The following is a 26799-nucleotide window of genomic DNA, read 5'->3' on the forward strand; positions in this document are numbered from 1 at the left end:
TGCCGCCGTTGCTGCCGCTCTGCCGCCGCCGCCGCCCCGCTGGCCCGGCCCCGCCAGCCCCGCCCCGGCCCGCCCCGGCCCGCCCCGCGCACGCCGGGCCCGGGGCAGGCAAAGGGCGACCGAGCGCTTCGGCTGAGGGGAGACGCTGGAGTTAACTGTTTATCTTTTGCATTTTTGGGGAAAATTACAAGCAGCAAAGCAGGGGTGAAACTGATCTTGGAAGTTATGCCAATGTTTATTTCCCAGGAGCTATATTTAAACCTGTTCCCTTTCTCTTGCCCCCCGTAGTTAATACCAGATCTGTGTCAGGGCTGCTGGCACCTGAAAACAGCTTAACAAAAGAAATAGGAAGTATATTCATGCTGGGCTTAGATCTTAAAAAAGGTTCCCCCTGCAAGTGACAGCCAGCTCAGCCACTGTCACTGCTGAAAGACCAGGGGCACTGCCTTAGTCCAGCCCCATCCTCATCTGCAGAGCTGCTGAGCACAGGGATGCTCCCAGCCGTTTCCAGCTGAACACGGGCATGCCAGAGCTGCCAAAGTCCAACCAAGCACTAAATAACCCAAAAACCTTGGGGCAAACACTCCCCTGCCCACGCTGATGGTGAAGCCCAGCAGCCCAGACTGCTCCTCTTTGGCTCTGAGCATCTACCAGCTGTGCAAAACCCAGGAGACAGGAAAGAAAAGTGACTACTTTTGATAAACACCTGGAAAGGTGAGATGTGATGGCATTGCTGCTCCAGCAGTGGCACACAGCCCTTGTGTTACTGAAGGGAAAAGGACAGGGGAGGTTGGAACAACCTGGAGCCACAAATCCAACTGGGCTGCTGGGCAAGGGAGAGGCTTCCCTCTGGCTTCCCTTCCAAGCTGGCAGCAGGAGAAGGCAGCAAAGCCCCCATCACACCTATCAATGAACCCCCAGCAGGGATTGGACACCACAGGCCACAGCTCCTAACACTCACCCTTGGACAGAAAGGCACAAGGATTTCTCTTTTAATACAAATTTGTTATTTTATTAAACAGGATTAAAAATCAACTATCCAGAATCCAAACAAGCAACTCTTCTTCAGAAACAATTGTTGGAGAAAAATGACCCAAAACCTGTTTCTTACCACAATCACATCCTTAAAAGTGATACTTTATCTTTTGCTTTATAAAAGTAAGAAAATCACTCTCATCTTCATTTATCTATCTATGTGTCTGTATGCACCACGTTCTTCAGAGATGAATGTTTTACTCTGAAGCCCAGCATGGAAGCCCAGAAAGAATGGAAACACTCCCAGCACACCATCCCTGCTGGCAGGGACTGGGCCAGTCCATGGGCTGTCCGTGGCAATGCTGACCATGGCCCCTTTGCAAAGGCAAACTTTTGGTACAGAATCTTTGGAGTGAGCATCTTGGCAGAGCCCTGGGATGCTAAAGCACACCACACACTCAGGTAAGAAAGCAATGGTCTCTTCTTCTCTGGATGCACAGCTTTATTGCTTATTGAGTAAAAACACTCTAATGCCATAAAATCACTAAGGAAATTTTGGTGAGTTTCTCTGTATAAATTCTACACCAAACTGAAGATCTGACTTCTAGCCAGTGTCATAATTGAGTGAGAGAAGCAATCAGATGGGACCCGAGTCAATGTGTGACATTGGGTCCAAGTTAATTTACTTATTCAGCATTAAGAGTGCCTTATGATTGAGTCAAATCAGAAAGAGGGCAGAATTGTGAAACCAGGCAAACAATCGTGTTTTCCAAGCCCTAAACAAAGGTAAGAGGAAGATCAAACTGCAGTTCACAGGAGTTCTCCTAGATTAAAAAAGTGGGGAAGATCCCAGAAGGCAGATTTTGGCCTGAAGTGGTAAAATTATGTTCCAACTCCCCCTGCATGTGCAAGCATGGTCATGGCCAGCTGTGAGCACAGCTGGGGCCTGAGCCCAAGGTGTGCACTCTGCAGCAGTGACATTGGCAGGCCTGATACATGGGAGTTCTCTGCAAGAATGGATGCAAAACAAAATTGTATTTTGTTTTAAATGCCCTTTGGAATTGTGCACTGGCAGGGGCAGCAGCTTGCAGCTTGTTCTTGTTCCAGTCTTGTTAGTACAAGACTAACCCTGGGTAAATAGAGCTGTGACCAGGCCCTCCCACCCACAGGGACAAGAATAAAGCCTCTGTGTCTGAAAGGGCTGCCAGCACTAGCACACCTCTGCCCTGGAAAGGTGAATTAACCCAGGCCACAGCCTGAGCTCAAAGTGGATATTTCAGCACTGAGGCAAGGGCCAGGCAGGTCAGTGGGACAGGACAGGTAAAACAGGGAAAGAGGAAGGAAAAAACCCCTAAGGGAGGTTGTTCTGTTTGCATTTGCAGCACAGAAAGCCCAGCAGATGGAGAAGGGAGGCAGGCCAGCAGGCAGAGCCAGTCTGCTCACACAGCAGCAGCACAGGAAGCTGGAGATCCACTCAGGAGAGACACTGTGGGCTACAGGTGGGTGTGTGTGATTGATGGTCTGATTCTGAGGGGCACTGTGAGGGTCAGCACAGGGCTGCCAGGAACAGAGGCTGCTCTGGGCACCTCCTGCCAGTGCTCCCACTGGCACAGAGGAGAGCCAGGCTCTTGTGCAGAGGGGCCCCACTCCAGGCTGGCTCCAGGGACAGCTCAGGATGCATTGGGCACCATCCCATAGGCTTCATACAGCTTGCTGAGCAGCTCCTGCTTTTCCTTCTCGGGCAAGAAGCTGGACTGGGCTGCATTGATGTTCTGAGGAGGCAGAGGGGGAACACAGGGACATTAGGACACATCAGACATGAACACACAGCTGTGCACATCCCAGCACCTGGCTCTGAGCAGCAACAGGCAAGGGCGGGTGTAAAGTTTCCACACTCAGGTTCATTGCCATGGCCTTATTTGATGCCAACTGCTCTGGCCCATCACTAGCAGCAGTCCCAGGAGAAATGAGACCAGCACAAAGCAAAGGCCTTTAAATACTCAGGAATTTTTGGAGATGTACTTTGAGCCTGGTCCTACCTTCCTGCTTACAAGGCCAGAGCGGAATTTTCTGCTTCCCTTTAAAAACTCTTCAGCTTATAAATAAAATCAGCAGGTTGTTCTGGGCTGCACTGAGACACCAGCAGAGCACCCAGCCAAGGCTGACTTACAACTCTCTTGAACTCCTCTTCAGTGAATCCCATGTGTTCCTTCACAATGCTATAGTCCTTGTCAAGGGTGGAGTTGAAGATGAGGGGGTCATCAGTGTTTAGAGAATAGTTGGCACGATCCTTCTTAAATCTGCAAGGAAATCAGGTTGAACTGGTGGGCAGAGCACTGGCTGTGACACTGTGCACTTCTCAGGGTGAATTGCAGCAAAAGCAAAGACTTTGGGACTGCTGGAGAAAAGCACAAGGCTCAACTTGTCCCCTCATGGCTCTGCACTGGCCTGCCAGGAGTGGCTGGGCTGTAGCTTCTCGTGCCCCATAGCTCAGAGCAGGGCAGGAGGGACAGGGGAGCCTCCCCAAGGGACCCCCACACCCCTCCAGCTGCACCAGGCTCTCCCATGCCCAGGTACATGGATGTGCCACATTGTCCTACATAATTAGGACACTGTGCCTTAGCTTTGTAAAGCAATAAAACAGCTGTAATCAACCCCAATCCTGGTTATTTGATACGTCACATAATTGAGAAGTCTTACTGTATTACAGGGTGTTTGGTGAAGTCCGGAGGACACGCTCCAGTGAGATAACTGGACCAAGGGCAGACCTGTTTGAGGGAATTGAGCAGGAAAACCAGAATCAACCACATGGATCTGAACCCCAGCTGTGGACACAGATAGCTCAGCACTGGTAAAACCAGATCAGAGCTCTGTTCACAGCTGCCCCTCAGCACTGCTCCGACAAACCACTGCGTGTCCCAGGAGAGGGATGCCAGGAGCCACAGCACTGTGACAGGGCTGTGGGATGTTCCCCATGGCCAGTCAGTCACCAGCCCTGTGCCACTCACAGCTACAAATCCACCTGCATTAAGTACATATTCCCTCTATTAGTGGATATCTCCATTCTCGGGAAAAGCAAAATAAATCCTTACGTGCACTGTAACTCCCAGGCATTCCCACCCTCCTACCTGACTTGCTCTGGTACAGCAGCCTGATTTGTGTATAAATCAGTGAATAAGCCCTCCAGAATTTATCCTTGGCCACTCAAAGATCCATTCTCTCTGCCACATCCCTCCCACAAGCTGCTGTGCACACCAGTGCTCCCAGCAGACACACAGGTTTGTCCCCAGCATTTTTCCTGTGCAGCTTTGGGCATAAAAAAAACAGCAGTGTACACATGGTCAGCACCTGGGTGTCAGGTCCTGTCCCTGGCTGTAGCACAGCCTGAGTGAGTGCTTGTTTTCCTCTCAGCACCTCCCTGGCTGTCACAGCCCCATAGCACATCCTTACCTCAAAATGCATCTTTGTTTTCAGCAGCTGCTTGTAGAGCTCAGGGTCCTCCAGGACGTGGTACCCATGGCCAACACGCTCAGTCTTCAGGACATAAACTGCCTAGAGAGCACAGGAGAAGCACTCAGAGCCTCAGGCACAGCTCAGCCCTGCCTGCCCAGAGCCCCCATCCCACTGCAGGTACAGCCACAGCCCCGAGCTGGCCCCTGGCATGTCCCTTTCCAGCCATCAGGTCAGATCTGTGCCCATGTCCCCAGGGCTCACTCTGCCATGGATTTGGGGACAAGTTGGATGCCTCTGTGCCCTGGGCAGTGCATGTCACAGCCTGTCCCTCTGTGCCCTGAGGCAGGAGCTCCTCATACCTCCTTGACCATGGCAGCCGGGCCAGCCTCCCCAGCATGGACGGTGCGATGGATCCCACACCTCTCAGCTTCCTGCAAAACAAGGGACAACATCCTCCTGTGCCATCCCCTGCAGCAAGGACAGCCAGCTCTGGGCTGGCACTGCTCTCACTGCAAGGCTCCTGTGCCAAGCGCCCACAGATCACGAGCCTTGCACTCCAAGGGCTGCAAGAGCTCTGTATGTCACACACAGAGAGACTTAAAAATCCTGGTTATCTTCCACTGGAGCCCAGCCAGGCTCTTCACGGGCTTTTTACTCTGGCTGAGTTCACCACTGCCTCCTCTCCAGACAGCAGCAAGCTCTGAGCTCCTCTTCTCCACCCACCTGCCTTTCTGCATGAAACTTGCAGCAGTTCCATGCTATGGAACTTCTACATTTTAGCCAGCTGCAGCCACGCGTGAGGGTGTAGAAGCACCCCCGGGCAGAGATGAAGAAATGCTCTGACACTGTGAGGGGCTGGGGGTGGAGGAAGCCCAGCCCTAAGGACCCTGTGAGTGCAGCTTTGGCTTCAGCTCCATCATCACCCAGATAATTTCTTTGTCTGGGGGTCACGGGTCACCTGGGCTTTGGGAAGCCATGGAGCCTGGAGGGAAGCCTGGCTCCTGCTCTGCTGGAGAAGGGCCACCCAGCTGGCAGCAGCAGACAGGCTGCAAGCCCCATCTTGCAGCACATGTTGTTCACAGACATTCCTTCAGGGCTTTGCACTCAGGAGTGTTTTGCTGTTACTTAATAGGGATGGGAGGAGAGCTTGCTTCAGCATCTCAGAGCCTGAGTGAGCCCCTGGCACAGAGACAAGATGCAGCCTTCAGACAGAGGAGGCTGGACCTGGTACTGCTGGCTCACCAGGGCAGGATGAGGCTGCCTTCCCATCAGGTAATGAAGCCCTGTTCCTGTGTCATTGTCTGTAATCACTCTGTTCACTCAGCACAGCAGGGCAGCCCTGTATCAGCTCCCACTGATGGGTAAAGACCCCAAGGAAGCCCCAAGTCCTTTCAGACCTGAGCAATGCTTGCAAACCACCACCCTTTCTGTCAGTGATGGTGCACAGCCTCCTCCCCACTGATGGTGGGGACAGACAACCCCAAATTCCCACCAGCCAAGAGCAGAGAGGCTTTCCCTTCCCTTGGAGCCACTGCAAAGGCTGAGGTTTGGGGAGAGCCTGGATCAGGCTCCTGAAGCCATTCCAGTGTTTGCACTTGAGATGATCAGATAAAAGCCCTGCAAATGTGCAGTTTCTGCTCTGCTCCTCAGTGATTTCTGCCAGACTGGAAAGGCCAGTCTCTTCCACCCCTGGCTGTGGTTTCACCAAGCCCCAGGAGCCAACAGCAGAGGAGTGGGGGTTGATTTGGGCTCCATGGAACTCATGTCACACTCACAGAGTGCCAAGCCCCAGCTCTGAGGCCATGTTTTAGCAATGATGCCTGCCATTAATCACTTAGGAAATATAAACAAATGCTTTTTCTATTTAACTGAATGTTTTTAATAGCTGCAACGAATTTTTAAGCTGTCCCAGCTGTTTGCAGTTTGAAAAGCATCCCTTCACACACATCCCCTCAATATATATTCTTCTAGTAACTTCTTTTTAAAAACTTATTCCACAAACCTCATAAGCCTTCTTATGCTCAGCATAATCCTCCACCTTCAGGGTCTCATCTCCAGCCAGGTCAACAGCCACCACAGAGTCATTCTGGTACTTCTTGCAGAGCTCCACCACCTCTGGAGACCAGCCTGGGAGAGGCAGCAGCAGCATTCAGGAGGAAGCATTCATTAGGGTCACACTTGCAGCATCTTTCTAAACAAATGCTGGTCCTACAACTAGAGGGCTAGAGCTATTTTCTTTAGTCTTTCCCAAAATCTGATACTCAAAAAGAAAGCTAGCAAACTCCTAGGAAGGTCTGTCAGCTCTGTGATCTTCAGGCAGATAAAAGCTGTCAACTGATCAGTCTGTTGTCAGTGAAAGGGAAATTAAATGCATTCACCAGCTATAAAACTGTTCCCATCATGTTTTTCTGCTCACTTCAAGCAGGGGAAAAATAATTTAAAAAATTCCAAGCAGTGGTGATTGCTGCAGTTGCTGGAGGTTAAGATGAACTGCACTGCCCTGGGGCTGTAACATGATGTGTTGGAGAAATCCCCCAACTCCTGAGCTCTCATCCCCTCCCTGGCTGGGCAGGGTGAGGGTAAAGGCAGGAACTGCCCCACCTGATGAGCTGTGTCAGGGAGGAGATGGGGCTGGGAGGGGTCTCTGGGGGGGCCCTGTGCTGCAGCCATCCCTGCCCTGGTGCATCCTTGACTCTCCCAAGGATTCTATTCCTGACAGGAAGGAGCTGAAGTTTTATCTGTTTGCCAGCAGGGACAAAGAGACTAACAAGTGGCCAACAACTGCTTGAGAGCTCTCTGTGATCAGGACAGATAACCTCTGAGAGAGAAACTGCATCTACCAGCTCACATAGCACTTAACCCCTGCAGAAGGCCAAGAAACAGAGAGAAACAGTTGTGTTAATAATTGACAGGCACCTGCTGTGTACAGAAAATCCCCAAATCATATGAGCACATGAGGATGATGTGTGCAACTTCATCATTTATTTTTTTCCACCATTTTCCAACTTTCTTGGGTAGACACATTATTTTATTAAGAAATTTAATCTGAGTCAGTTCTGGCTGGTGTTTCTGCCTTTCTCTCATCAGTTCATTAATTACAGGGTGGCTTCTCAGTGTGCAGCACATCCTGAATGCACTGCTAAAGACTTTTATCAAGCACACCATTGGTTCTGGGTATCAGCTGGGACACAGGTATGAGAATGCCACCTCTGCTGGTAGCAGCAGCAATCCCTCCTGCAGGGCAGTGCAGGCTGCACACACCCTTGGGTGCTCCAGCCACCTCCTGCCTTTACCACTTGAGCACTGGCAGGGACTGTAACTGCAGATCACAGTGCCAGTGCCTGACAGCTCTCCTATTTCTACAAAGAAAAACATTTTTTTCCCCTAGAAACCAGAAATATAAGGATCAAGTTTTCAAAGTAATGTTTTGTGTTGACTGTGCAAGCAGGAAGAAAAAAAAAAAAACAAAAAAAACAACCCACTTTCAAATCTACCAAGATTCTACCAGCTCCCAAGAATATAATTTTTGACACTTCTAGATACAATTTAATCATGTACTCACTAGGAAAAATCTTTCTACCATCTACCCTACTAAGCCTACATAAAACTGGTGTGAGATATGAAGATACTCAGAATAACACCTTCACATAAAACACCTGCTGTCACACAGCCTCTCTCTGGCTGCATCCTTCCCTAGAGGAAGATGCTTGTGAAAACTCAGCAGCCCATTGAAATGCTGGTAATTGGGTTTTCTTCCAGTTCTGGGTCACAGCACCTGTTACCAACAAAGCTTTTTGTCAGAACTGCTGATTTTTAAAATACATTTTACATATGTGCCTTAAGTATATCTCACTTGTGTTTTCAGCTTTAGCCAGCAGTGACTGGCTGTGCCAGTGGATTCTCTGGCTGCCCCATGAGCCAGGCTAAGGAAGGAGCATCCAGCAGTAGGACCATGAGCAGGGAATGTGAGATGTGCTGCCTGCTCCTCCTCCCACGACCATTAGCTCTCAGACCTCAGCCACTCATGGGAGATGCAAGTGCTCACTGTGCCAATGGCTTTTAGTGGCCCAAGGTGAGCTCTGGCCTTTGGGCAGGGAGCAGAGACCACAGCTGCCCCAGGAGAGCACAGAGGAGCCCCTTTTGTCCCTCTAGCAAGGCACAACCAGTTCAGATATTGGTTGTACCCACAGACCCCCACTCCTGCATCCAGCAGAGCTTTGCCCTACAGTGAAATGAGCAGAGACACCCAGAGAGCCCCAGCACTGTCTGGTGCAGCACCAGCCCCACAGACTGGGGCTCTCCCCACATCCTGCAGGGCCCCAGCCCCAGGGACATCCCCCCCACCCCTCAGGGAAGGGAGCAGAGCAGCAGGGCAGCTGCAATACATTACTTGGCATATGGCGCATGCAGCATAGAATAGACCTGGCTTTGATGTGGAAATCCCTCTCTCCATCCTTCAGGCCCTGATTTACGAGCTGAACCACTTCATCTGGAGTGAGGTCCCCCCTGCAGGGAAGAAAAGCCATCAGCAAGAGGCCACACACTTGCCAGGGAGGCAGGCAGGTCCAGCCCAGCAGCCCCACAGCAGGACAGGCTGCCCCAGGTTCCACTTGCCCAGTGAGACCACCCAGAGCCCTTTTACAGCCCTGCCACAGCCACATGGACTTGGTACAGGTGTGACCCGTGTGCCACTGCAGCAGGCACAGATGACACCAAGATTTAGAAAGGCCTTGGGGAACTGGGTGTCCATCCTGCCTGAGCAGAGGAATCCCCTCTTTGCCAGAGCATCTCATTGGGGCACACAATTCTCTGCAAGCCCAGGGCTCTGCACCCACCACAGCACACTCTGCAGGGGCCCCAGAGCCCAGTACTGATTTAATGGGAGGCACATACCACAGAGGGGATGTCATGAGAGGAAGGGATCAGAGCAGCAGCCCCCTCCAACACCAGCCACCACCTCTGCCAGCTCAAACTCCCATTCTGTGGTCAGGCAGTCCCTATGGGCATATTCCTTTCCCTCTCACAGGGAAGGGCTTCAGCCTGAAAGTTGAGCACAGAACTCAGTGCCCAGAGCAAGGGACATTAAAACACTGCAGCACACAGAGGTGTTCAAGGTGAAAAACCCTCTTGATGGGAGAGACAGGTGGAGGCATGCTGGCTCTCAATGCATGGAGGAGGAAGGAGGTTTGTTACAGCAGCCTTTGAAGGCACAGTGGCTGACTGGCATGGGGATGCCTTCTCCATGCCCACCCAGCAGCTCCCAGCTCCCCAGGATCACTCACTCAGCTTGTCCCCAGGGGATGGGATCCACACCAGAGTTGGCCAGGAAGTGAGGGCTGTACCGGACCTCCACGTAGGCAACTCCTTCCTTGGCTTTGGTCTCCACAAACTCGTAGGCAATTCTCCTCACTGCCTCACGGTCACCCCTGCAGGGATGGCAGTGCCACTGTCACTCTCAGGACACACAGGGCACCTCCAAGGCTGATCCTGACAGGGCTTCAGGGGCAAAACCACAAAGCAGGGTACTTACGCAATGGCAGGCATGTAGTAATTAAATTTCTCTAGAAACTGGGGGAGTGTCAGTGGTGTGTCATAGCTCACATACTTCAGGAGCTCCTCAACAGTGTTCCCAGGGAGAGGGATGCCTCTTTTCCTGGAAACAAAGCCACATGTTACTTACAGGGAAGGTTATCCCATTTTTAATAAGTCCACTGTACACACCAACTGCATCCAAAGCTGGCAGCATCAACCACCATCTCCTCACAGCAAAGATCCAGCACACCTTGTCCTTCCAAAAGCTCCTCACGGATGGAGCCCTGAACCTCAGCAGAGAGGAAGGCAATCCAAAACACAGGCAAAGCACAAACAAACCCAAATACAAGCCCAGGCTGACCCAGCAGGAACACAGCCAGGGCACATTTTAAGCTTAAGAAGGAGTTCATCTAAAGGGGCTCTGGATTATTTCTTTGCACGTCTTAGACCTCGCAGCAGAATTGCCAAAATTCATCAGAAGAGTTAATTTCCACTTATGCAGGCTCAAAGGATTAAAAACTCAAGGAGATGCTCCAGGGCCTGGGATCACACAGGCAGAAGTGTTGTGGCCCATGGGTTCAGTGCCAGCAGCTCCTGACAGGGGCTGCTTCCTGAGCCCAGCATCCTGGTGGCATCTCCTGTGACAGGAACAGCTCCCACACAGGAACAAAGGGCAACAACTGCTCTCACTGAAGGGACAGACACACTAATCCCCACCTAAATGCTTCCAAGAGGGAAGAGCCACCTTTCCCAGGAGCAGCTGGAATTCTGAGTGGGTGAAGGTGTTCCTGGTGTGGGGACAGCTGAGATACAGCAGGGAGCTGCCAGCCAAGGGTGCTGCAGCTCTCTGGGCAAGCTTTGCCATTTCCCCACCCTCTGGTACCCTGCACAAGCCAAAACAAATTTGGAATAATAACCAGACATTTGTTTTTAATCCCCTTTCCTGCCACAATGAATTACAGCTGATTTATGGGAGAACTCTGCTAACAGATACAAAACACCAGAGCCAGCTGCAGTGCTGCCCTGCCAGCAGCCATCCCCATGAGCCATGCAGGGACACAGTCCAAAGGAGCCTGCTCCTGGCCTTGGAAAACATTGCTCCTGCCCCACTCAGGCAGCAAGGAAAGCAGCCCCATGCTCAGCCCTCACATGCAATCTGCTCAGATTAGGTTGCAGGGAACACTCACTGCTGCCAAGGCATCGGTTTTCCTCCCTGCCTTGCCCTTTCCATGGCACTGACACCTCAGTCTCTGCTCCAGGAGCCGACCTGCACCTTCCTCCACCTGCCCCAGCAAAGTTTCCTACAGCAAAGCCACGTCCCTGACCTGCTCCATGTGCTTGCTGAGGCAGTGCCTTCCTGCAGGCACCAGTGGCAGTGCTTTGGGATGATCCACACTGGAACCATGCCTCTGCAAGGGGACATCTGGTGCATCATGCCAGGGTGGCTTTTGGGGCTGCTGCTGCCCCTCCTTGTAGGTGGGATCCTTCTTGCAGCAAAGTGGCCAGGGAGGAATGTTTGTCCTCACTGCCACCTCAGTGTCCTGCCCAAAGCTCCCTCCAGCCACGGGCAGCACCATGCACACCATGCCACCACAGAAAGGGCACCTCTCCTGGGGACACCCAGGCCCCACGAGGGGTCTGTCTCACCTCTGAGCCCTCTGGCTGAGCAGGAATGATGCAAAGGCTGACCCAGACCTGACACAATTGGAGACAAGGTTTCTACAAACAGCTCAGTTCAGCAGTGCACTGCCCACGGGGGCCTGTGCATCCCAGCAGCTTGGGCTGCTGTCTACATGGTCAAACACCACCCAGCAAAATTATGTCCAGCTCTTTACCTTTAAAAATAGACCACAAGCAGCATTTCCTATCCACGGTGAGGTTATGAAGGCAGTCAGTCCCCTACAGCCTTCTGCACTGCCCCAGTGGTTTGTGTGTGAGTGCAAGTTTCAGAGCCCATGAATAGCACAGCCTTGCTCCACCCCAGGGCTGGCAGCTCAGGGGGTGCCAGGGCTGTTTAAAAATAAGAGGGAACTCAGCACACGCTCAGGCAATGAAGGTTTCTGCCCTGAGAAAGGATCCTGGCACAGGATCCTCAGACAGCCAGTGTCTCCTGGGTGTCAGGGCTCCTGCAATTCCCCTAGGGGACTACACTGGCATTTTCTGTTTGCAGGCACAGGGACCCAGCACAGCCCCAGGGAGTCAGCACCAGCTCTTCTGTTCACTTGGAGCTCAGTTCCAGCCCTGCAGCCCAGCAGCAGGAACCCTGAGCTCACCATGGCTGCCTCCAGCAAGAAAATGGGATGGACAGCCCTGACCCACATACCTTTCTTTGACAAAGCAGTCAAAAGTATGGCCAGGCCCTTCAGAAAGAATAGTCCTCCCTAGGACTGCACTGCCTTGGAATCTGCTGTGCTCACAGGATGCTAGAACAACTCCCCATCCTCCTCCCCAAAATACCAGAGCTGTGCCTAAGAGCCATTTACTGAAATCCTTACCATTGCCACCTTCTTGGTGTGAGGGTATCAGTGACAGCTGGAGGAAATCTTGTTTGTTTTGCTTACAAATGTGGAGCCAGGCCCTGGCACAGGTTAATCATTCACCCCGTGCTTCCCACACAACCCACACTGAAGGAAGATGCACGTGGGCTCTGTCAGGGAAACAACCTCTCTCTGAACCCCTGCCAGGTGCTTCCCTGGGCCAGCCCCACACCAGGGAGACTCCCTGCCTGCTGACACCAGGCACACAGCCTGGGATTCAAATGCACATGGCAGCAGGGCAGGCAAGGCCACCCAAGCTGGCTTTTCCTCCCAAACCACGTAGCAGCAGCAGCAGCACCAAGACAACACTCCCAGCCTGCTGCCATTCCACTTGGCTTTGTGAGGAGGAGTGTGGAAAAAGAAATGAGACTGCAGCACCTCTGCTGTGTCATGGGTACATTTCAAAGGCAGGCAGCTCTTCATGAGACATCTTCTGGACTTTTCTCATGGTGCTTCTCTGAGCCTGCCCAGCTCCCAAACCCACCTCAGTCCCATTCCTGCTGCCTGGGAAGCCCCCCTGTCTTTTGGGGTGTGCTCAGTGTCCTCACACTGTGCAGGTCTGGGCAGAGCCAGAAGCAGCAGCAGCCAGGTTTGCTGCCTCAGGAGCTCCTCTGTCACAGACAGCAGCAGCACAAGGGAGGATGCCTTTGCACTGCAGCTCCCAGAGCTGATGTCCCCCCACAACTCACTTGCCAAAGTACAGGATGGTCTCTGGTCTGATGGCTCCATCCAGGTGGACGTGAAGCTCCACCTGCAATGGGAGAAATGGGTCAGGCACTCTTGAGCTGCAACAATAATTCAGACAGAAGTAACTGGTGCTTACATGGGTATAAACGTAGCCAATACAGGGACAAAGTCATGACACATCCGCATTTTTGAAATATAATCATTATGAAGTTTATTTTTCAGCATCTATGTATTGCCTAAGTATTTTGCTGCAGCTTACACATTTAATGAATCTTTTGAAATTTTGAGAAACTGCTCTATCCTTACTTAGAGTTCAGGAGGAGTGAAAAAAGAAAACTCCAGACACCTTGACTTTCCAGCTCGCTTCCTCCTTGAAATCACAGGAAGCCAAACCCTAACTAATTTGCTAAGAGTCATTACATGAAAACTTGGACTTCACTTCCAAGAATCAGCTCCTGCTGGGTTGTTAGTTACATGGTATTATCAGGGTTTAGAGGCTCTCTAATCCTACACAAGGGGTCAGTCCCATGGCACAAGGGTGCCATAAAATAATAATAATAATAACAATAATAATAAGAAGAAGAAGAAGTTGCCCCATAGAGCCAACAAGGTTTCAAAATAACACAGTTTAATTTTTATCCATTAAAAATGGGACATTAACTCAATTCTTTTTACTCTGAAGCCCAATTTCCCCATTATTGCTGAAACTTTGTATTTTGGAGAAAGAGAGCCAGAAAAGCAAAAGCAAGCTTTTCCCATTAGCCAGCTGGGGCTTTCGGAGGAACATGACAAATGTGATTTGGAAGTCGAACTGGGAAGGAAAATATTAGCTGTAAAATGTTTCAGCTAGATAGCCATCTTTCCAGAACTGTTTTCTTTTAAGTAACAGAATAGCCTACAAAGTACACATTTGATTTTACTGTATTTTTAAATGAAACTGTAGATTAGAAACTTACTACACAAGGTTCCTTTAAGTTATAACATCATGGACATTTAGTTATAACACCCATGCATTTTCCTGCATAGATGAGAGCTGCAGGTGCCAAGGGTAAGAAAGGAGTAGGATTCAGAAGAGGACTGGATATTTGCATGGATAACTGACCTACCCAGGGTTACTAATTACAACCCACAAACCCTCTGGTGTCAGAGCAGGTATCAAACAATAACGACCAGGAGCTGGGAGAAAACTGAGTAAGCAGTGCCTGCCAGTGCCCAGGAGCAGGTGAGGTGAGCTCCTGGCACAGGGCTGGCAGTGCCCATCTCTGGGGCTGCACGGATGCCCAGGAGCTCACTCCATCCCCACACACACCCTGCACACCTGCCCTGCAGGCACGGCACCTGCCTCACTGCCAGGGCTCCCACTGGCCACTCCTGCTGCAAAAGGCAGGGCAGGGACAGTGCTGGGGCTCGGGCCACCTCCTCATGACGGCCACCAAGCTGCCACTCAAACACTGCTGGGGTGCAAAATGCAGGTGGGGCAGGCTGAGCATGGATCAAACTGCTGGTGGCAATCAGCTGGTCCAGGGGTCATGGATACACCCACAGCCACCACGGACAGCAGATTGTAAAAGCACACCCCTGCCACTGCTCCTACCCTCAAGATACCAGCTCAATCTACACAGAGGAAGATTTAAGAAGGGCAAAACCTGATCTTTCCCCTCTCCTTGAGTTATGCAATTCTGCTTATGAGGACTAAATGTCCCGCAAAGCAGCAAATAAAATAACAGCATACAAACATGGTCTGCATTGCCAGATGTAGATGCCTGGCATGTTTTCCACTCTTGAGCTCCAATTCATATTTCAAAACCATGCAAGATCCACTCCTTGAGGTATTCAAGAGCCCTCAAGACTTTCTCATGGAGTTACAGGCTTGAAATTTCCTCACAATGGATTTAAAAACAAAGCAACCTGAACCTGTTGAGGTCTTCTCCCTCAAACACTTTTCAAGTGTTTCCTGCAAGAACATCCCAACGTGACATTCCCATCAGTGAGAAAGCAGATTCTATGGCACCTTCACCTATGGAAATCACCTCCTCCTGCCTCTTCTGCAGGTGTGATTCTTGTAAAGCAGCAAGTTCCTCTCCAATACCAGCAACAGGCTCTTTGTCCCCTGCCAGCCTTTTTTTTGGGTCTGTGTCCTAAGGAACCCTTAGTTCAATGCTGTTCAACCCCAAAAGTTTTGGCTTTCCCCCAGACCAGTGCTTGAGAGCAGAGTTTGAACTCTCCTATGCTGTTTAGATGGCCAAAGGACGTCCAAGAGCAGATGGAAGTGCCTACAGGCCTCCAGATAAGGATGCCATCAGCAGAGGCACAACCCAGCAGCTCATCTGCCCTGGGCACCTTGCTTGCAATCCCTGAGGCTTTCCAGGTCCGTGGGAGGCTGCTCACTGCAGATTGCATTGCAGCTCTCTTCCTGCGTGTTTGTTTCGGGTAAACAAAGCACAAGTCTTTTCCACATACAAACGGGTGACATGACCTTGCCTGAAGCCAAGGAAAGTACCCAGATAAGGATGAAAGAGTTTTCTCTGAGCTGTGGCTCCAGGGGACGATGCCTGAGCAAGCAGAAATCAGGTGAATGCAGGAGCCCAGTGGCTCTTCCAGAGCTCTGTTCCTCAGTACACAGCTCCATGTGCATGTGCTCTCCCACCCCAAACCTTCTGATTTATTTCTAGAGAAAGCACGAGCACACACATTGTATTGGGATCTCAACAGCTGGGGAAGGGTCTGAACAGCACCACAGGCTGCACCAGCACTGGGCAGGAGCCTTCAGCCACCCCAGGACCACTGATCACAGAAAGGTTTGGGTTGGAAAGGAACTTAAAGGTCATTTAGCCCCAGCGCCCCTTGCCGTGGGCAGGGATGCCACCCACCAGAGCAGATTGATAACTTCCCTTATCAGCCCAGCTCATGTGGTAACACCTGTTCTGATGAAGAACAAGAGAGCAGCAGAACTCTCCAGTGCTTTCCTGAGGAAGGAGCTTTGTTCTTCTCCCAGGTACAGGGGGGACCCTCAGGACCAGCTTTGTGCAGGACCCCTTCAGTCCTCCCTGCATCTCCACTGACCTCCCACCAGCACATCAAAAACCCAGAGTGTAATGCAATAAAGCTTTTAGTTTCACTCCAGACTTGTTGGAAGCCAGAGGGATGGGTTCAAAGAACGTTCAAAAGGCTGTAAATTGTGTGTTCCTCAGCACAGACAGTCCCCAGCAAGGCCATCAGAGCAAGCCCAGCCATTTCCACTTTTATGCAAAAAAAGTTTTAACCATGGCACATGACTCATTAGTGCAGATATCAGCAAGTTGGTTCATATTTTTAAAAAGGAGAAGTTTTAAGGGCTCTGGCTTGACTTCTCTGAAAATATTGTAATGTTTTCTTTGAGATGAAATAAGCTTCAAAAATAAATTCAAACACAAAATGAAGGTACTCAAATAAGTACGTTCCATTCCAAGATCAAGTCTGATTATTTTCAATTTAGTGAAATTAAGGGGAAAAAGTTAACCAAACATTCAAAGTATTTTTATCCACAGTCGACCCAACACAATTTCTCTATTATGGTTTGATCAGTGGACCATGGCAGAGCAGTTACCTGCTCAGCTTGCCCATTATATGGCATAAAAAGAGCCATTCAAGCTAAGGCACTTGAAGGATTTTCTGTATTAGGGGGCTGTTAGGGTCTTTTTTAAAATATATACAATGACCAAAGTCAGTCTTCCCCTTTTATTGTGAGGTTTGCAGCAGACGTTAATAGATAATCAGGCTGCTGATAAAGTTGCATCATTTTAAAACCCTTCACAGTGACTTTGCCCAGGATTATTTATCAGGCTCTTGAAAGATGGTGATTTAGGCTCATTCTTTTAATCTCAGTGGCTGAAAACCAGGCTAATTACAGCTCTAATTTGTCAATTATTTGATAAGCGTGACAAATCACTGGAAAAAAACAAGTCTGGTTTTAAGGCAATGTGCTGTTAGGAAAAAAGAGTTCCTCATCCTAAATTGATCTCAAATGCTCATTTAGAAGCAAGAGGTGAGAGTGGCTCAAGAGAGTTGTGCAGTGGAAGCAGCACAGCATTATCCTCAAACCTGAACACATCACAAATGTACCTGGGAGATGTCACCTGCTGTAAGGGGTGAGCCTTTAAAAGAGGAACATGGGAGACTCCAATACCCCAGAGCTCCCCTGGAGGAAATATTTGTGCTTTCTACGCAACTGGACAATGATTTATGGGCTTGGTGGCTGAGGAAGAGGAGGATGCTCCAGTGCTGAGCAGCCTGGCACCAACTACATCACTGTCCTCAGTGGGAGACCCCTGGTGACATTAATAGGTGATGGTGGCTGTGTGCCATTACAGGTGATGGTTCCCATGGGGTGGCAGGGCCGTGTGCCCACCAACCCACCACAGAGCTGACACCCACCCCTGGCTGGAGCAAAACAAAGAGTAAAGCAGAGTCCTGGCACTTAGTGCAGCACCAAGACAACCTCTTACTGCCACCTGGATCTGGGAAGGTTATCCAAGAACATCCCTGTGCCACACTGATAAAGAACTGAGCACACAAGGCTGCACTGTGTAAGGCCTGGCTCGAGCTCAGGGCAGTCTCAGCAGCACCAGGCTCTGACCATGCCAAGTCAGGGCTCAGGCTGGGCACAAGAGGTGGAGGAGACAAATCCAACATCATCCTCCACACACCATCGTGGACCTGCAGTGCCCCTGATGGGCAGGGAGAGTCTGCAGAGCTACAGGGAGTGGGACAGGACATCCCAACCCAAACCCCCTGGGTACAGCCAGCACAGGCACCTTTGGTACCACCCAGGCTGAGCCAGCAGCCACTCTTCTGTGAGAGGCTGACACACACAGTGTGCCTCACAGAACAGCTCCCCCATGTCACCTGATGATTATTTTATAAATGAGCTACACCAGTCTCTGGAGAGAGTGGGCCTGACCCCAGAAAGCCCTGTTCCCATTCTGCTCTCCACAGCATGGCACATGGAGCTGCAGGAGAAGACAGCCACACGTCCTGAAGCTCCCAAGCTGGGGCTGGCCTACAAGAAGAGGGCAGTGAGCAAGGACATGGTCTCTGCTCTGGCTGTGGGACAGAAAGGGTGATGGCTGACATCAAAGGAACATCAAACTTCTCTGTTCTTTTATGGCCTGAGATAAGCAGGGTTCAAAGTTGTCCTGCCACAGCTCCCTGTTCATCACTGCAGTCCCTGAGAGTCAGCGAGTTCCTGAAAAACACAGAGGCAGCCCCAGCCCCACATTCAGCTGGGGCAGAAGCTGCTCCAGTTGCCAGAAACATCTCTAAAACACAAAACTGATCGTTCCCAATGGCAGAGCATCCAGAGGAATGAATAGAGCTCATTAACTGACTTCAGGCCCATTTTTTTCCCCCAAGCCTGACTTAGCAGGTTCACAGGACTGAAAGGGACTGCCTGAGTCAGGAAAACCAGTCCCGTAATTGCCAATAGCCAGACAACAGAAGCCTGATCTTAGCAGTCAAACCCTGCAGTTTTTCCTAGGTCTTTCTCTTTGGTATCCCAGTCTCCCATACACTGGGAAAGTAGAAGCACAAATGAAAGAAGAACTTAAGTTACTTGTCTGAACCAAAAATTTAAAATCACCAGGGTGAATCAACAGCCTTTTTTCTTAGTGGAGCTGATGAAGCACCACCATCTCCCAAAACAGAAGTGCACTTAAAAAGGCTTTAACCATCAGCAGCTGCCAATGCTCCCTGGATTTTGGTATCAAGGTTTGCCTGCTACTGCACAGATCAGCTTCCTGGAAAGGGAACCATAGTGATAAAATGAAACATGAATCAGACCTGTGCACACTGCCCTTTCCAAGTATGTGAGACTTTCCTGGTGCAAACTCAGCTGAGAGATAAACAGAGTGGGAGAGGATGCAAACAGCAGCAAAACCCCCCATCCTTTTGTGGTTTCAGAGACAATCTTCTTCTCTAGAAAAGCCACAAGCAGTTACCACCACTCACGTTCTCCCAGAGCAGCACCACAACTCCCACATCACTTTTCTTGGTCTCCTCTGCCTTGACTCCTACTTTCCCACAAGAGCCCAACCTGGCACACCCTGTACAGCACCTCACCCAGACCACAGCGTGATGGCTGAGCCATCCTGCAGCACAGGCAGTGCTCTTCCATCAGATACAGGACTATTGCTAATCACAGCTGTTTCATCTTCTTCCTCCTCTAGTCCTCTAGGTTACAATCTGGATAATAAAAACATTACCATATGATCCTACTAGAGATGTAGTACACAAGGCATGGAGAGAGTGAAAGACTGGTGCCTGCTGTCAGAGAGTGCTCCAAAGTAGTGCCATGGGTATCTGAGGAATAACTGAACTAAACGTGTAAGAGAAAAAAAAAAAACAATGAAACCACAAAAAAAAAAAAAAAAAAAAAAAAGAGAACAAAAAAAAGCACACGCAAACCAACTCCCAAAACAAAATAAAAGACACAAGAGAAAAAAAGACAAAACATCTGTTTTAGCAGGCTACGATAGCGGTTGGGACGCAGGGCCCTTCAGAGCCTCCCCTTCCCCAGCCGGGCCACCTGTGCATCCCCAGCCGGCAGAGCCGTGTCCCCGACCGGGTGCTGGGATGAACCTGACCCGCATCGCCCCGGCGGCGGGATGTGCGGGACAGCGGGCCGGCCGTGACCGTCCCTGAGGGGAGCACCGGCATGGCCCGTGCCCGTCCCTGAGGGGAGCACCGGCATGGCCCGTGCCCGTTCTGCGGGGAGAGCACCCGCATGGCCCGTGCCCGTCCCTGCGGGGAGCACCGGGATGGCCCGTGCCCGTCCCTGAGGGGAGCACCGGGATGGCCCGTGCCCGTCCCTGAGGGGAGCACCGGGATGGCCCGTGCCCGTCCCTAAGGGGAGCACCGGCATGGCCCGTGCCCGTCCCTGAGGGGAGCACCGGGCCGGGCCAGCGCAGCGCCCTGCTGGGATCGCGGGGTGACAGCGGGGGCAGCGAGCGCTGTCCCGGGGACACATCCCCAGCGAAGGCTCGGCCGTGCCGCAGCTCCGGCCGGAGCAGCCCCGGGCTGCGGAGAGCACGAGCGCCCGCCCGGCTCCTGTGCACGGCCGGAGCACGGCACCTCCGCACTGGGCACGGCACCTCCGACACGGGCACAGCACCTCAACCCCGGGCACAGCACCTCAACCCCGGGCACGGCACCTCAACCCCGGGCACGGCACCTCAGCCCGGGCGCGCCGCGTTCGCCGCTCCCGTTCGCAGCGCCTCGGTGCCGGTGCACGCCCCGTTCCTGGCCCTGCGCCTCCAGCAGCGCCGCCAGCCCACCTTGGGTCCCCCGAAGATTCCCCGCGCTCGCTCCATGCTGCCGCCGCTGCCGCCGTTGCCGCCGCTCTGCCGCCGCCGCCGCTCCGCGCCCGCCCCGCTGGCCCGGCCCCGCCAGCCCCGCCCCGGCCCGCCCCGCGCACGCCGGGCCCGGGGCAGGCAAAGGGCGACGGAGCGCTTCGGCTGAGGGGAGCCTCGGGAGTGCATCCCCTTCCTCCCCCTTGCTATGGCAGGGACACCTGCTGCTATTCCCGGCTGCTCCAAGCCCTGTCCAGCCTGGCCTTGGACACTGCCGGGGATCCAGGGGCAGCCACACCTTCTCTGGGCAAGCTGTGCCACCCTCACCGTTCTCACAGGGAGGAATTTCTACCTCACGTTTAATCTAAACCCACCCTTCCTGCAATCCCACTTTTGTTTCCTTCAGGATTTGAGGGTGGCCCGGGTGGATCTGCTGATCCAACGATAACAGTGGCAGAAAATGGAACTGAAAAAAAAAAAAAAAGATAGTTTGGCCTGAAGAACAGGAAAGCAATCACCAGCTTTGATTTCAATCTGAAGCCAATTCAACAATGTTTGTTTTAACCTTTCCTGCTCTCAAACCTGCTGCTTAGTGACTCACTTTATTTTGTCTGATGGAGTTTGGTCCACCACATCTACTTGCAGCTCCTGCAAATTCACACTTAGCCTTCCACTTCTTATTTTCAGTGACCTGGCCATGTTCTATGCTGCTCCTCTGCCTCCTGCTTTCCTCTCCCGTGGGTGATGCACATGGCAGCCCACATCTTTGTGAAGACAGTGAGGCAAAAAGCCACAGAATCACAGAATGGTTGGGAGCTGTGGAGATCATTTAGTCCAGCCTCCCTGCTAATACAATTTCACCTAGAGTAGGTTACACAGGGCTGTGTCCAGGTTGACTTTAAGTATCTCCAGAAAAAGAGGCTTTCAGAGTAGCCCTGCCTGCTCCTGTCTGTGTGGATTCTCTGATTCTGGGAAGAGCAGAGTCCACTCACTCCAGAGCCAGTGTCCCCATCTAGCTAAAGGCAAATTTGCCAAATGGAACCTTCCCTGGATGGAGCCTTGGGGAACATCCCTGCGGCCCATGTGCAGCCCTGGGTGAGATGAGATCTAAGATTCCCAGGAGGCACTGAGCAGGCAGCTGGTATTTCCAAAATCACTGCAGAGACAAGCACCACAGTTCAGTTCTTCATGACAGGAGTTCACCTGCCCAGGTGAGGCCATGCCCAGACCACAGGCTGGGCCTGCAGGGAGCCTTGGGGACAAAAATCCCTATATTAATGAAAAATACTATTGTTATTTGCTCTGGTGCGTAAGCAGAGAAAGCACTTGGGGCTGTGGTTGTGAACACTACCACAAATGGTTGCAAAATAAAGTTTCCTCATCTCCCTCCCCAGCTGTTTTTACTCCAGATGGACACTGTTTGTGGAAGCTGGCAGCAGGGGATTAGCTGCACGGAGCTCTGCTTGTGGGGATGGGCAAGGCTGGGTGCTCCTCCAGCCCTGGGCTGCCACAGAGGGCTGCAAACTGCTGCTGGCACTGCTCAGTGAGTGCAGGACATGCCACAAGGAAATGTCACCAGCCTCCCTTGTCACTCCTCCCCAGCTTTGCCATGAGAGCAGTGATGGAATTTCTGCCCCAAAGCCAAGTAGGCATTGAGAAAACAGTAGTTTTTCAGCTCAAATCCCAAGGTTATTTGGGTATGTGCACTGCAGTGGAGCCTGTGGGAATAGCCCAGGGCTTGGCTGATGTGGAAGGTCCATCACCATGTTCTCTTTTATTAAATACAACCTTTCAGGGATGCCCTGACTGCCTCCATGCTGCACAGACAAAGCACATTAGTCACAGCTAACAGGCAAAAATATTCTTTACAAAATAGTGACTGGCAGGGGAAAGTAATCATTGGCTGCTGCCAAGTGTGGGGCCAGCAGCACTCAGGCTCCCAGGAGGCCAAGGGGTGGAGCAGCACTGACCAGGCTTATGGAAAACAAGCAGGAATAAACAGCAGATATATATTAAATATTTTAAATATTAAATCTATTTAATAATATACATTAAATATATAGAATATATTTATTATATAATAGACTAAATATTTTATTAATATTATATTAAATATTTTAAAATCATTTCAAGCTCCCAAAGCTTTTAAAGTGCTGAATTTGGAAAACACACTCCTCCCATCTCTGGATGTTTGGGGCACAAACAAAATGGTCCAGGCAGGGTACAAATTAGCCACTGGGTGTGAAACTGCCTCTGGGCAAGGAGAGCTCTGGCTCCCATGGACCATTTCACCTGGATATCATGGGGTTTTTTATCAGCCACCTGAAAAACATCTATTTTGCCTAAATAATGACTCACAGCTATTTGACGTCTGACTTCTGGTTCAAAGCAATTACAACAATAAATAAATACAATAAATGGTAATTTATTGTATTTAATGACAACCATAAATAAATAATGGTGGAAATAGACAGTGCTTTACAAGGATCTTTTGTGGGCACAGCCCTGCTCAGTGTGCCATGTACACTGGAAGGACAGAGGTCAATTAGAGCATTTATTTGAGATTAGAGGAAATTACAAGGTAAAAAAAAATAGCCTGAGGGTAATTTTCTGCTGGGAGGAGAGTTGATAGCAAAGGTCAGAAAAAGGCAAATGGAGCTGAACTGGTCAGGGAATGGGAATGGTGCAGTAAGGGGTTTTTGATGGGGTTTTTTCCTGCTTAGCAAATACACGTGTGCTGCAGACTCAGCTCTTTCCAGGAGTGTCAGCACAGTGCATTCATGGGACACAAGTGTGCTGCAGAGCCTTAGAAACACAGCTTGGGCTGATTTTAATTGACCTGACCCTGATCCACTTTATCCATCTTTACCTCTGGCTTAACCGGGTGGCTGCAGTAGCTGCTGGGCTGTTGGCTTTAAATCTGTGTTTCCCTAGGAGAGCACCACATCTCTCTGCAGCCACAATCCTCAAATCTGTCTTTTAATGGTGAATTCCCACTTTGGAAACCAGAGAGACACAAGGTCTGGACAAGCTGTGCTTGTGGACAAGCTGTGCTCTGGACAAGCACAAGGATGCTCTGGGGCCATCCTGGAGGAAAGCAACTGCTCCTCTGCACATGTGTCTGATCCCTGAGGTTAACTGTTTATCTTTTGCATTTTAAGGGAAAATTCCAGGCAGCAAAGTAGGGTAAAACTGATCTTGGAAGTTATTCCAGTGCTTATTTCCCAGGAGCTATATTTAAACCAGTTCCCTTTCTCTTGCCCCCAGAAGTTAATACCAGCTGTGTGTCAGGGCTGCTGACACCTGCAAACAGCTTTCCAAAAATAATAAGAAGTATGTTTATGCTGGGCCTAGATCTTAAAAAAGGCACTTTTCTATTTTGGTTTGGGGTTTTTTGTTAGTTTGTTGGGGTTTTTTTTATTTTAGGTTTGTTTTCTTTTTATTTTTCTTACCAGATACCAGTATCTCATGGCAGCCCATTCTAAGGGGTAAATGGAAGAAAATGTGTTTAGATTCATTAATTCTATCAGTATAAATGCCAGTGTCATGTATAAATATGACATAATGCTGTATTAGTCAACTTTGCCAGATAAGAAGACATTCTCAGCCCAAACATCCATTGCTTCTGCAAAATTTTTGGTTTTGAAACAAAGCCTTATCTCAGCAATTCCCATCTAATTTCTGCACTTTCCCTGCAGGGCAGGGAGAAGCTCTGCCCCAGGGTGAGCCATCACTGGGGTCACTGGTGGGAACTCAGCTGTGTCCCCTTTGGCTCCTGCTGGGGATCATGGGACTCTGTGCTCAGTGGGAAGGGCAAAAACCCTGCTGAGGATCCACCCTGCTGCCCAAAGGGACTTCATTTCCCCTCTGCTCTCAAAGGAGCTGCAAGCAGACACAGCAGTGGCCTCCAAAAGCAGAAGCAGATCCTGCTCTACCCCCTGGTCTCAAGCAGACTTTCTCCCATCAGCAGGGAGAGGGTGCTGGCTTTTCCTAAGGGTATTGCAACTGTAGGGCCAAGGGTGTCAGAGAAAACAGAGAGGGCCAGCAAGCAGCTCCTCAGAGGGCTGGTGACTCCTCAGAGGCACCACTGGGCAGAGCCCTCTGGGGGGGCTCCTGTCTGGCACTGCTCACAAGGAAACCACAACCCTCACAGCCCTAAAACAACACCAACCTGGAAACAGAACCTCCGCAGCAGAAACCCCCTGAGACACACCCCAGGGAACAGAGGGTTAAACAGGTTGCATTTTCCCATCTTGGGGCATTTTTGAGCAGCACAGAAATTCACATCCAGCTGATGACGTGCCCAGCATGGGCACAGCCCAGGGTGCAGCCACTGGCAGAGCCACGTGGGCTGAGGCAGCCTGCTGCCCTGATCCCCTAACCAGATTAGGGCTGTAACACACAGGGCCAATTTACACCCAGCATCGTGTGTTTCAACCTATTCTGAGCATCTCCTGGACAAAAATGCTACCTGAAATGAGCTAGGAGGGAGTTGGACTTCTCCAGATCCCACTGGACAAGAATGAACCCCCCAGGGGCTGGTATATGGCACAGCTTTGAAAGGGAGAAAGCAGAGAGAAGGCAGAGAAACACAGTCAGTGCTTTGGGCTGTGGGAAAGAGCAGTGGTCTGTGTTTCAGATTTGGAAATGCCTCCAAGGCCCACCCTGGAAGCTGTGGGATGTCTAAGGATAAAGGCAGCCCCACTGACACAGCAATTTGGGTCCCAGGTGAGAGGAGCACACAGTCCCTGCAGTGCAGAGCAGCCTCTCCTCAGCAGGGGCACCACCCTGCCCTCTGCTCCACCTGCTCTGTCAGCCTTTGTCACTGCTCAAATCCAGTGCTCAGCTCCCAGAACGAGGCCATTATCATCACAAATGGAAGCAGGGTTCGCCTGGCCAGACAGCTCAGCTCCTCCTGGGCTCTGGCTGCCCTTGGATTTCTCTTGTGGGTAAAGACAAGGAGCAATCTCAACCCTGTGGGTAAAGATAAGGAGCCAACTCCACCCTGTGGGTAGAGACAAGGAGCCAACTCCACCCTAGGGCAAGATGTGGCCCGTTCCTCTTGTGCCAGTGCTGTCAAGAGGAGCTGAGAGAAAGCTGAGCCAGCCACAGCAGCTGAGACAAAAACCTCACCAGGACGTGATCTCTGCCAAGGCCAGACCAACATCCTTTTATGCCAAGATCAAGGAGATAAGGGGGTGGGTGGGTACCAGGCTGCCCTGGCCGAGTGCACCCACCACCTTCACCGCAATGGATGATGCCTCAGGTTCTGGGAAAGACTTTGCTGCTGGGAATTGCTAAACCTGCTGCTGCTTGCAGGTTCAATGCAGCAGGTTTTGAATGTTTGGAACCACCTTATTTACAGTGGGATGGTTCCCCCTCCTGCCTGGGTCAGTGCCCAGAGACCCCACCATGCAGGACAGGGGACCCTTGTGGTGCCTGCACACCGTGGGACTCCAGCCCAGGTGCACAGCAGTCCCTCCCTGTGCTGAGCCCAGATTTCACAAAGAGCTGCCCAGAGACAAGAGCAGCACGTGAGCCAGGCATGTTCCAGCATATCCCAGTGGGTTCCCTCACCACGCTGGGCAGGTCTCAGGGCAGCTCAGTCTGATTTCCAGCCATTAGGACGTGGGGACACGTTCCTCTTTTGTGTTCCTGAAAAGAATAAACACATCCTGATCACAGCTGGGTGTAGCAGAGCTGTGACTCAGCAATGCAGCCCTGTTTGCTGAGATTGCTGCCCTCCTTGGAAACAACACACACCAACAGAGACAAGGTTTGCACCCAGATTCACCCCAGTCTGGCACAACAAGCTCCTCCTAAGGGTTTTTAGCACCATCTCAAAAGGTTCAGCTCACCTGCAGATCAAAACCTCCATAGGAACAGCACTGCTGTGTCCAAGCTGTGGTTGGAACATGATCCCAGTGCCCCATTGTCACATTTCTGCCCTCTTCCACAGAGCTGGAAGAGCCCTTCTGGGCCTGGCCCTGAGCACCCTGAGCCCACAGCACAGCCTGGCCCTGTTGGGGAGGGGTGAGGGAGGCGTTCCAGGCCCCATCCAGGACACATTTCCCCCTCCACCCCTTCCTGCAGCACTTCTCTCCAGGGAATTGCACCGGGAGCAGGATGCCCTGCTCCAGCAAAGGGTCACTGAGCAGGGCAGTACAGATGCAGCTCCCAGGCTGAGCACAAGCCCAGCTGTGGCCAGGGAACACATGGCTCTATTCAAGTCCACTTTTTGAATGAGGACCAAAAGACACACATGGGCTGACATCTCTGATTTTATCTCT

At 51.3% G+C, this 26799-nt stretch overlaps 1 protein-coding gene across 1 annotated transcript; it reads right to left on the minus strand.

The window, feature by feature from the left end:
- Positions 1-1288: 1288 nt before the first annotated feature.
- LOC131090733 (adenosine deaminase-like) lies at positions 1289-20543 on the minus strand. Its single transcript, XM_058036298.1, has 11 exons — positions 20495-20543; positions 13187-13248; positions 9959-10081; positions 9711-9854; positions 8819-8934; positions 6431-6555; positions 4788-4859; positions 4426-4527; positions 3676-3743; positions 3146-3275; positions 1289-2747 (listed from the first exon to the last, which is right to left on the minus strand). Exons 1-11 carry the CDS (start codon positions 20528-20530, stop codon positions 2646-2648), a joined length of 1080 nt encoding a protein of 359 aa, XP_057892281.1. The 5' UTR covers positions 20531-20543; the 3' UTR covers positions 1289-2645.
- Positions 20544-26799: the final 6256 nt, after the last annotated feature.

The sequence above is a fragment of the Melospiza georgiana genome, chromosome 17 (genome assembly GCF_028018845.1).
Source record: "Melospiza georgiana isolate bMelGeo1 chromosome 17, bMelGeo1.pri, whole genome shotgun sequence".
In the NCBI taxonomy this organism is placed as follows: Eukaryota; Metazoa; Chordata; class Aves; order Passeriformes; family Passerellidae; genus Melospiza; species Melospiza georgiana.